Source organism: Salmo trutta, chromosome 35 (assembly GCF_901001165.1).
Source record: "Salmo trutta chromosome 35, fSalTru1.1, whole genome shotgun sequence".
NCBI lineage: Eukaryota > Metazoa > Chordata > Actinopteri > Salmoniformes > Salmonidae > Salmo > Salmo trutta.
The window spans coordinates 4,548,863-4,561,258 of record NC_042991.1 but is presented as its reverse complement, the minus strand read 5'-3'; the positions used below and the strand labels follow the sequence as shown (position 1 = coordinate 4,561,258).

Genomic DNA, 12,396 nt, shown 5'->3' with positions numbered 1-12,396 from the left:
TGAAATGGAAGGATCAATGCAGATAGTCCATGTAGTCCATTTGTTAGCTAGTTGGGGATAGGAGCCTGTTGGTGTCAGATGTGTTGCTCCAGTACCGCTTGCCATGGGGAAGCAGATAGAACAGTCTATGGCTTGGGTGGCTGGAGTCTTTAGCAATTTTCCAGGTTCTTCCTTTCACACAGCCTGATATAGAGGTCCTCGATGGCAGGGAGCTCTGCCCCAGTGATGTACTGGGCCTTCCTCTGTAGTGCCATGCAGTCAAGGGCGGCGCTGTTGCCATACCAAGCAGTGATGCAGCCAGTCAAGATGCTCTCAATGGTGCAGCTGTAGAACTTTTTGAGGATTTGAGGGGCCATGCCAAACCTTTTCAACTTCCAGAGGCGGAAGTGGTGCTGTTGCGCCTCCTTCACGACTACGTGTGTGAGTGGACCATTTCAAGTCCTTAGGGATTTGGACACCCAGAGGAATGGAATAGCAGTGGCTTGCATCCTTGGTTGAAAACCTAAGACACTCTCAAGGCAGTCATTTTGTAATAAAAAATACTTTTATTTAAATAAAAAGCTTTTATTTAGCTAGACTTACCAAGGAAGTGTTTTAGCAAACAGTCATCTGTAGCTGTATTGAATTATCATTGCTTAGTATACAGAGTACAGTAAGAGTTAAGGTGTGTGTGTGTGTGTGTGTGTGTGTGTGTGTGTGTGTGTGTGTGTGTGTGTGTGTGTGTGTGTGTGTGTGTGTGTGTGTGTGTGTGTGTTACTAGTTGGTCCGGTCCACAGGTCTGTGTAGTTTTCAACACCCTAGGACGGGAGGCAGAAACCTCCAATGTCTCTTTCATTATCTTCTCCCCACATCAGACGTGACAAACACAGCTCTGTTGCTCCAGTCATGCTGTCATGGAGCTGCAACACACACACATACACCATAAGCACGGACCCACACACACACACACACACACACCACCAGTGTTGAGATAGAGATTGAGTGTGATGCCACAGTGACATTTCGCTGAGACCTAATTGGAGTACCTAGAGACAACCAACACTCAAGTCTTGGGTTGGGGCTTTTTGCTATCAACCTGGGTTCACTGGTTCACCAAATGCCTGGTAACCTGACACGTCTTTTCTCATTCATATCCTCCATATACCTGTTGTATACAGATATGTTGTGTATATAGGGATCTGTTGACTATTAGTCAAATGGGGTGCGGTTTGGAACTGACAGGATATTACAAGTACCATTACTCAGCCACACCGGTGTGCTGTTGGAATAACTGCTTGTGTGTGTGAGATAATATGTAATGCTTATGTTGACATTGTGAAAGCGCTTAACTGCAGGGGAGCTGTAAAAATAGTGTTTCTGCACTTCTATTGTCTCCAATCTGCTTTGTGTTTGTACAGAATGTGTCCGTGTGTTTTAGACTTAGAGAAGGACAGTGAAGTCCCTATTGCTAAATGGATGGTCACAACAGACTTACAATGCAGTGGTCCCCCACTGGCCCTGTTTACACCACACACACATCAAGGCATTCCTTCTTCCCTGAGAGGTGTGACAGAGACCAGTGTGCAGAAAAAATACTTATCATTCTCTGATTCTCATGGAATCTACTTGACATTGTGGGAGGGAGAGAGAGAGAGAGAGGGAGAGAGAATTTATATATTTAACTGTTCTTATCACGGTCCTAGAAGGCACATCATTCCTTTGGTGAGGAGTCCAATACACCCCTCAGTGACGCCTTTTACTTCACAAGCCAGATACCCTTTTGATTTATGATCTCCTATAAAGTGACATACCAGTTTATGGTACAGAATAGTGTTTTACTCCCTCACCAATGTCATTCCAGCCTACAGCAGCCCTGCCCTTTCAATCACACTCTGTCATTCTAAAAAAGGAAACTAGTCATGAAATTCAATGGTATACTATTGAGTTAGCTCGCTATTACAGTAGTTACATAGATAGGTACAGTTGAATTTTACATACACCTAGGTAGGAGTCATTAAAACCCATTTTTCAACCACTCCACAAGTGTCTTGTTAACAAACTATAGTTTTGACAAGTCGGTTAGGACATCTACTTTGTGCATGACACAAGTCATTTTTCCAACAATTATTTACATACAGATTATTGCACTTATAATTCACTGTATCACAATTCCAGTAGGTCAGAAGTTTACATACACTAAGTTGACTGTGCCTTTAAACAGCTTGGAACATTCCAGAAAATGATGTCATGGCTTTAGAAGCTTCTGATAGGCTAATTGACATCCTTTGAGTCAATTGGAGGTGTACCTGTGGATGTATTTCAACGACTACCTTCAAACTCAGTGCCTCTTTGCTTGACATCATGGGAAAATCAAAAGAAATCAGCCAAGACCTCAGAAAAAATTGTGGACCTCCACAAGTCTGGTTTATCCTTCGGAGCAATTTCCAAATGCCTGAAGGTACCACGTTCATCTGTACAAACAATAGTTCGCAAGTATAAACACCATGGGACCACGCAGCCATCATACCGCTCAGGAAGGAGACGCATTCCATCTCCTAGAGATGAACGTACTTTGGTGCGAAAAGTGCAAATCAATCCCAGAACAACAGCAAAGGACCTTGTGAAGATGCTGGAGGTAACAGGTACAAAAGTATCTATATCCACAGTAAAACGAGTCCTATATCGACATAACCTGAAAGGCCACTCAGCAAGGAAGAAGCCACTGCTCCAAAACCGCCATTAGAAAAGCCAGACTACGGTTTGCAACTGCACATGGGGACAAAGATTGTACTTATTGGAGAAATGAAACAAAAATAGAACTGTTTGGCAATAATGACCATTGTTACGTTTCGAGGAAAAAGGGGGAGGCTTGCAAGCCGAAGAACACCATCCCGACCGTAAAGCCCGGGGGTGGCAGCATCATGTTGTGGGTGTGCTTTGCTGTAGGAGGGACTGGTGCACTTAACAAAATAGATGGCATCATGAGGGTGGAACAATATGTGGACATATTGAAGCAACATCTCAAGACATCAGTCAGGAAGTTAAAGCTTGGTCACAAATGGGTCTTCAAAATGGACAATGACCCCAAGCATACTTCCAAAGTTGTGACAAAATAGCTTAAGGACAACAAAGTCAAGGTATTGGAGTGGCCATCACAAAGCCCTGACCTCATTCCTATAGAACATTTGTGGGCAGAACTGAAAAAGTGTGTGCGAGCAAGGAGGCCTACAAACATGACTCAGTTACACCAGCTCTGTCAGGAGGAATGGGCCAAAATTCACCCAACTTATTGTGGGAAGCTTGTGGAAGGCTACCTGAAGCGTTTGACCCAAGTTAAACAATTTAAAGGCAATGCTACCAAACACTAATTGAGTGTATGTAAACTTCTGACCCACTGGGAATGTGATGAAAGAAATAAAAGCTGAAATAAATCATTCTCTCTACTATTATTCTGACATTTCACATTCTTAAAATAAAGTGGTGATCCTAACTGACCTAAAACAGGGATTTTTTACTAGGATTAAATGTCAGGAATTGTAAAAAACTGAGTTTAAATGTATTTGGCTAAGGTGTATGTAAACTTCCGACTGTAACTGTGTGTGGTAGTAGTATGGTTATTAAGCCACAAGACAATTCAGTGATGACCTCAGTGGTGGAAAAAGTACCCAATTGTCATACTTCTATTTATTTATTTATTTGTATTTATCCTTTATTTAACTAGACATACTTGAGTAGAAGTAAAGATACCTGAATAGAAAAGGACTAAGTATAAAACTAAATGTAATAGCCAAAGTCTTCAGTGTCAAAAGTAAAAGTATAAATTATTTCACATTCATACTAAGCAAATCAGGCTTTTTCTAGTTATTTTATTTAAGGATAGCTGCACTTCAACAGTTTCACTATCGTTTAAAAACGAAGCATTTATGTTTAGTAAGTCCGCCAGATCAGAAGCAGTACGGATTACCAGAGATGTTCTCTTGATAAGTGCGTGAATTGGACAATATTCCTGCCCTGCTAAAGCATTCGAAATGTAACGACTACTTTTGGGTGTCAGGGAAAATGTATGGGAGTAAAAAGTACAGCATTTCTTTTTTCGGAATGTAGTGGAGAAAAAGTAAAAGTTGTCAAAAATATAAATAGTAAAGGACAGATACCCCAAACAACTACTTACGTAAGTGGTACTTTAAAGTACTTTACACCACTGGATGAGCTCCAGGTCAGGCTATAACCATAGCTGTCCTCAAGACAATATGAAAATAATAATGTATTGTCTGGCTGTAGCCAATGGGCATATTGTTTGACTTTTATTTAACCAAACCCAATTAGTCCATTAAAAGTGTGTTTTTTTCTGTTTTTTTTATAGATCCTGTTATGGTGATGTTCATTTCTGATCGGTATGTTATCGTCTCGTTAAGACCTGGGAGAACGGCTGTTAGATTCGGCTAACGAGCTGCAGTGCGTTTTTAAACAGGCGTGTATGTTCTGAGACGCAGTGTGTTTGTCCTGTCAGTCAGTTGGCTGGGAACAGATGTTACTGTGAGTGTTCACACGTACACGACTCTCTGAAATGGCGCGGTATTGTGACTCAGATTTAAAGCTGTACAACATCAGGCAAGAATATTGGTAACAGACTGATCAGCTGAAATTGCTGCATTATTACTTGAATTAATAATAATATTGATGATAAAAATTCCCCTTCTCCCTCCCCCCTCTTCTCCAGGCGTGCCCCAGTCATCGTCTCCTCTGAAAGGAAGAGGAAGTGATGTCACGTCACCACAACCGCTTCGAGAGGGAGTACCGGGGGATGCCCTGGGAGAGGCGGGACATCATCCGTCCGGCTGGCCTCCTCAACGGATCGGGAGCCAATAACAGCTGCCCAGCCGTCAACGGTAACAACCGCCCGGGACTCCTCCCACTGCCCGTCATCCCTTCCCTCCTGCCAACCCCGGTTACTGTTGCCGTGACGACATCGAGTGGTGGTGACATGGTTGTCAAGCGCCAAGGAGGGGTCGCAGTCACGGCCGCTGGCGCTGCCAAGGTAAGAACACGCAGGTCCTCTTTCTCTCTCCGTCCACGCCAAAACCATTTACCTCCCTCCTCATTATACACTCTGTCTCCGCTCTCCAACTCTTACCATTCTCTCCATGCAAATCTCTTTCTCTCTGGCCTCATTCTCCCTCCTCTCTCCCTCCACTCTCCAACTCTTCTCAATCCCGCCAAGCCGTTTAGGCGCATCCTCTCTCTCTCTCTGCCTCTCTCCCTCTCTCCCTCTCTGCCAAATGGCTGGCTTGTTCCCTCTTTTCTCCTCCTCACTAATTTTCTCCTCTCATTATGTAAATGACCTGAGGCAGCAGTTGAGATGTGTCCAAGCTGTAGGTGCTTACAGAGCTCTGAGCAGGGTTTACAGGCACGTGCTTTCCAATATATGGAATACTTATTATAAACTTACACTATGATCAACTTCATTGGATAATCTAAAAAAGATCCTGTAGTGTTTTTGTCTTTTCCCCCTGATAGCTGTTTTTCTGCTAGCTCTTTTTCATTGTAATCACCAACCCTTACTCAAAACTGGAATCTGAAAACGCCTAAGTACCACTTTGAGATTTGACCTCTTACGTTTACTTTTATGCAGCGAGTTCACTGAGTTTTCTCTTCTCTCCTGTAGCCCAAGGAGTTACCTAGATACTCTGAGAGAGGCAGCGTCACCAAATGAAGTTAGAAAACCAAGCCTCATCCCTTCTCCTGGCTCTGCTAGTTCGACCACCATTCATCTTCCTCTAACTTTTTTCCGCAATATCACATCAGTTTTCTTTCATTTAACTCCACAGGGCCTGAGCGTCTCTCCACCTCTCTCACCCCCACATCACCCCATTACCATTACATGGGCTTTGTTTTCTCCTTCTCTTTCTTCCCCCCACATTATCTAATTCTCTCTGTCTCTCTCTCTCTCTCTGTCTCTGTCTGTCTCTGTCTGTCTATGTCTCTCTCTGTCTCTCTCTGTCTTTCTCTGTCTTTCTCTGTCTCTGTCTCTCTCTCTCTCTGTCTCTCTCTCTCTCTGTCTCTCTCTCTCTCTGTCTCTCTCTCTCTCTGTCTCTCTCTCTCTGTCTCTCTCTCTCTCTGTCTCTCTCTCTCTCTGTCTCTCTCTCTCTGTCTCTCTCTCTGTCTCTCTCTCTCCGTGTCTCTCTCTCTGTGTCTCTGTCTCTGTCTCTGTCTCTGTCTCTCTCTGTCTCTCTCTGTCTCTGTCTCCTCTGCCAGGCAGTAGTGGTAAACAAGACTGCAGTAATGCTGCTGCTAAGTGAGCATCATTAGATGGTTGAGAGAACTCTCTGACCACAGAAATGTTAAATCTCCTCCGGCAGCCAAGTGGCCTCTTTTTGTCTGCTGAATAATGACATATATCCGGAACAGAACTCTCAGCAGCCACCGTCTCCCACCATGGCTATTGTCATCAGTCAATGGCTGCCAATGTGATTAGGACCACTCAATATGGCTGCCATGCATATAGCATATAGCTTCAGTAGCTCGGCTGGTCTGACGTGTGTCAGATACATGGACGGTTGATAATCAGTGTGTGTGGGAGGAGGGTGGGTGTGTGTGTGTGTGTGTGTGTCAGCGAACCACCACCAGATGCTGGCCTGTCTGCTAGTGTTTAGTCAGGGATTTAACTCTCCTGTGTGTTGTCTTCGACACTTCGTTGTAACCTTTTCTAGCAGCATATAGAATAGCATCATTAAAGAGATTCTCCCGTACATTTTTATACATTTGTATACATTTGTGATCCCCGAAAATTGCATACTATGTCGCATATGTGCAGATACGTGCACCACGTAACTGCGTTCTCTCTCTCTCTCTCTCTCTCTCTCTCTCTCTCTCTCTCTCTCTCTCTCTCTCTCTCTCTCTCTCTCTCTCTCTCTCTCTGCTGTGTGTGCATCTTGCTAGCTGTCACTCATGGCGAGGGGCTGGAATTTTAATTATTAAGGAGCTGACCCACGTGGGAGAAATGTAGGGAAAATGGCACTGCACAGCTTCTAGTAAACAGTCGCTTTCAAACTAGGGATTTTGTGGCTATTGGAGTAAAACAGTAATTCTGCTCATAGATTATGCATGTGTGAACTACACATTGACACATTCAGCCCGAAGCGGGAGGTTTAAAGAAAAAGACTTACTAGTCGCCATCCGGAGCATGTCTTTAAACAGGAAACACCTAGAGGCATAAGCTGATGTTTAATAATGGCCTAATGAAACACAGACACACACACTGGACATCCACAAGCCTTAGAGCCACCTCTCTCTCTCTCTCTTGTCATCTGCCATCAAAGCAGCTCTGCTCTGAGTCTCTCAGTGTATCTGTCCAGCAGGTTGTGCGTGTATGTGCATGTGTTTGTCAGGCAGAGGGATGCTGATGGTTCTCTGTCCTGGCGCTAGCCCGTTGCTGACTTAAAGGGATACTTTGGGATGTTGCCAATTAAGCCATTTATCTACCTCCCCAGAGTCAGATGAACTCGTGGGTACCATTTCTATGTCTCTGCGTGCCATTTGAAGGAAGTTGCTAACTTGCGTTAGCGCCATGACTGGAAACCAATGGGAACAGCGTGCATGCTCTGGAGAAGTAGATAAGGGGCTTCATTGCCCAAAGTATCCCGAAGTATCCCTTTGAAACCTGACAGGCTGTATTGATGTATGCTCTGAGGACGTCTCTCAGCTGTTCTCAGTGTGTGTGTTAAGGTTGGGCGATAACGATGATTGACCGACATCGTCGATGGTGACGACATTGTGATGTGACAGACAATGGGTTAGCGTATTTGAACTTGACTGGCACCGCGCAGTAAAGAACGGAGTCTCGCAGCACATAGCAGGGCAACACACAAGTGACATTCTGAATAACTTGCCTATTCCTATTTTCTATAGCCTATTTCAATAAACATGTTATATGCAGAACACATTAGAGGAATGCAGGCCAAACAGAGTGGAGAATCCAACCAAAGCAGCGCAGAATGTCCAGTCAGAAAATGTTCTCGTTCTCTCTGATGCATGGGGGCCTTAGATATTAGTAGTGTTCACGAACTGGAGGTGGTTTTATTTGGCCCCCCAAGTTTTCTGAGCAAAAAATATATATTTTAAAAAGTATTATTGTTGGACATAATAGACTTAAAAACACCAGGAAATTAGCTCTAAGTGAATTTAATTTAAAAAAAATCTGTTCCCAAGTATTCCCACGCAAAGGAGAGAAACGTGATCATGAAATTGTTATGTTTTAGTCAAACATTATACTCTATCTGCCATCTCCAAATTAGTTGTATTTATGTTCAGGCCCCCCGACCATCTGCTCGCAGCTCCATCTAGTTGATGTGCCCTGGACTATAGACTAAACAATTGTATATTTTTTTTTAAACATATTTTTACTACGGACACTCCTTAACTATTTTGTGTCTAGCTGTTTTAAAAAAAAACGTAGCCTATAGTCCCGTCTCTCTCCATTCGATAGGCTATGAATATGACTTTGGTTTATAGGCTACGGTTTCATAATTTTTATACAAGGATTTCTCCCGTTCAAACAACGAATAACAGAGTTCCGTCTCAAAAAGTTGTTTGAATAGCTTAAAAACACAAGGTAGCCAGGGGACTAATAATGAGAGATAACAAACAATATCAATAGCCAACCTAGTCTTTTCATATTATTCTTTACGTAATCCGAACACTCCATTTAGTATGATACGTTTAATATGGTATGTATTCATTTTTGGATGTCCATCCCCAATTTCGTATGATATAATATGAATTGTAATTTGTGACATATGTTACGAATTTGCAAAACGTAAAATGTTACAAATTTGCCAAATGTACAATATGTTACGAATTTACGAAATGTATGATACGTTATGAATTCTAGCTAGCTCGCTAATGTTAGCTAGGTGTTATGTTTAAGGTTAAGGTTAAGTTTTGGAGTTAGGTTAAAGGGTTAAGGTTTGGGGAAGGATTAGCTAAAAGGGTTAGGGTTAGGTGACTGGTTAAGGGTTAGCTAACATGTTAAGTAGTTGTAAAGTAGCTAAAAAGTAGTTGGAAGTTTGCAAATTAGGGGGACTATGTAAAGTTGTCCATAATGAGATTTGAACTCTCAACCTTAGGGTTGCTAGAGGTTCGCATTATACGCCCAGCCATCCACCACGACCAAACCACCCTCTTTTTGTTTTTTGCCTTAAGTAACCATCTGTCTTATGTAGCCATGTCAAACAAAACACATCATACAGTACTAAATGGAGAATCCCGGATAAATGTACAGAATAATACGAAATGCTCTGAGACCAGGTTGCAATAGCCCAAAGAAAAATGTAGTTTAACCTTATTAAGAAATAAATTATCCATGTGGACCAGGAAAACATTTTTTTTTGTCATTTTAGCAGACGCTCTTATCCAGAGCGACTTACAGTAGTGAATGCATACATTTCATACAATTTCATACATTTTTTTTTTTTTTTTTTTTTTTTTTTTTCTGTGCTGGCCCCCCGTGGGAAACGAACCCACAACCCTGGTGTTGCAAACACCATGCTCTACCAACTGAGCTACAGGGAAAGAGCCAATAACCTATCCTCCTACTAGTCCTATCATAAAAGCTTTAAGACAAGTTAGTTATGTTCTAGCCTAAGAAGGTGTTGTCTTAAAGTTGACACTTTCAAAAATAATGGAAGTTCATAGCCTAAGCTTAGACATAGACTATTCTCAATCACAGCTTTATGAAACAGATACTGTTATTTATTTACTGATGGAAATAAAGCAATTATTATCCAGTTCTGAAGACTGTAGACGGCTTCTATCCAGCTCGTGCTTTATAACCTAACTCATTACGGTAAGACAGTTCCTCATCGGACTGTCACCGCTCCATCATGTGTGAGGGACACACACACAAACCTGTTCCATGCCCTAGCTCCTCCACCAGAAAGAAATATTAGAAAAGATTTGCCTGCACTTAGCCTCTGCCCAGGCTTTCAACAACATTATCTTTCATCATGATTCATCCAGTTGTAGTATTCAATTTCGTGCTGTAGGTTTGGTTGGCCAATATGGGCCTATACCATCATATATCACAATGTTTTATGGGTACATAATCCCGATAGGACAAAGGTTGACATTGCCCAACCCGTGTGTGGGTGTGGGCTGGGTGTGTGTACATGGGCTTGTGGATTTGGTGTGTGTGGGCTTGTGAGCTTTGTGTGTGTGTACAGTATGTGTGAGCATGCGTGAGTTTGTATTTTTGCGCGTATTTAGACAGTATGAGTGCTTGCATGTGTGTATTTGGTATTTGCAGGCCTGTGTGTATCATCTTTAGCTAGCTACGAAATAAACGCACGTGTCGGCTTCCCTGGTTTGCACGTCTGTCTGTGCGTTAGCAAGGCATGAAGAAGCGCCGTGTGCTGAGGCTGGAAGAGTACCATCTGGCCACGATGTCCATCATGAGGTACAGCTAGCCACGTGGAACACCACACTACACTTAGGCTAGGAGAGCACTTCTAAATGATCTCCCTTATTTATCCAAGCATGTCTTTTTTATTTTAATTAATTTGTATGTATTTTCACTTTGTTTCCAGCGCCTGGATCTATTTATCCAGATGAATCCTTGGCCGTTGACATCGCAACACTATTTCTGTTTTCAGGTGATGAATAGCATGTAAGGGCTCTCGCTGGGTCGTTTTTGGTTTTGGTCAAAGAGAAAGCAGCGCGGCAATCAGGGTTTATTTGGGTCAGAGACTGACTAACACAGGCCATTCACTTTCATAGATTCATGAAGTAGGCCTAATTACCCACAACAGGAAAGAAGGACAATTTAACCTGTTTTGTAGAAGAGGTATTGGCCTTTAGCTAGAGGTAACATTTATGTACAGATTTTTCTGTAGAGTGTAATTGGGTGTTTTTATTTTCAGAATGATATTTGGTATTTTATTTCTGTGTCATTTGGTATTTTGTTTCAGAATGTTTATTTGGTCTTTTTTTATCAGAATGTTATTTGGTATTTGTGAGTGTGTTATCAGGTTTCAAGCCAGGCCATGTTCGATGGATCATTTTAATTTGTCGACACTAAAATGTATATTCCAGAGAGATCTCTTTCCCATGGTTGGTTGGATCACCGATTGATACATGCTGTGTATTTCAGGATCTCGAGCTCTAATGCCCTAGTTTCACAGGCTAATCCCTGTTCCCCGGTTAATATGTTTAACCTCTTCAGCACCACAATATAAAACCTACATTTTACTGGTTTTCTGTTCCATTGCAAAAGGTTTCTCTTACTTAATAAAAAGAAAAAAGTTTTCTGTTCCATTTCTACTAGCTTCCTGTTCTATTTCTACTAGCTTCCTGTTCCATTTCTACTAGCTTCCTGTTCCATTTCTACTAGCTTTCTGTTCCATTTCTACTAGCTTTCTGTTCCATTTCTACTAGCTTTCTGTTCCATTTCTACTAGCTTCCTGTTCCATTTCTACTAGCTTCCTGTTCCATTTCTACTAGCTTCCTGTTCCATTTCTACTAGTTTTCTGTTCCATTTCTACTAGCTTTCTGTTCCATTTCTACTAGCTTTCTGTTCCATTTCTACTAGCTTCCTGTTCCATTTCTACTAGCTTTCTGTTCCATTTCTACTAGCTTTCTGTTCCATTTCTACTAGCTTTCTGTTCCATTTCTACTAGCTTCCTGTTCCATTTCTACTAGCTTTCTGTTCCATTTCTACTAGCTTTCTGTTCCATTTCTACTAGCTTTCTGTTCCATTTCTACTAGCTTTCTGTTCCATTTCTACTAGCTTCCCATTCCATTTCTTACTGAATTTTCTGTTCCATTTAATACTGGTTTTCTGTTCAGTTAGACAGTATAGAAAGTGGCAATACGGGCTGTGGTATTATTGTTGTATTATTAATAGTCCTATTATTGATTTGGTAATATACAGCCCCAACCCACACACAGAAAATCTATTCTCTCTCTCAGTCAAGTGTACAATATACAATTAGTGGTAATCTTTCCCACATACAGTGAGCTCCAAAAGTATTGGGACAGTGATGCATTTTTTTTTGGTTTTGGCTCTGTACTCCAGAACTTTGGATTTGATTACATTTTTTTTATTTAAGTGTATTTTCACCCATATCGGTTGAACAGTTTAGAAATTACAGCCCTTTTTGTTCGTAGTCTCCCCATTTTAGGGGACCAAAGGTATTGGGACAAATTCACAAATATGTGTAGTAAAAAGTTCCGTTTTTGGTCCATTATTCATAGCACGCAATGACTACATCAAGCTTGTGACTCTACATTTTATGTTTGTTTTGGTTGTATTCAGATTGAAGAAGGCACGGTGATGCTAAAACGTTGGTGATTTATCCAATAAATGACTGGGAGTTGATGTATGGTGTGTGCGACTCTTTATTTTTATAGCTTGTAGTTTAT

At 41.8% G+C, this 12,396-nt stretch overlaps 1 protein-coding gene across 2 annotated transcripts in view; it reads left to right on the top strand.

The window, feature by feature from the left end:
• Positions 1-12,396, top strand: part of LOC115174472 (kelch-like protein 29) — a 326,402-nt gene that overhangs the window by 101,508 nt on the left and 212,498 nt on the right. For both annotated transcript variants that reach the window (XM_029733020.1, XM_029733021.1), the window contains one exon: positions 4,700-5,017. In XM_029733020.1, coding sequence (XP_029588880.1) covers positions 4,742-5,017 — 276 coding nt within the window. In that variant the 5' untranslated portion in view covers positions 4,700-4,741. The remainder of the gene's footprint in view (positions 1-4,699; positions 5,018-12,396) is intronic.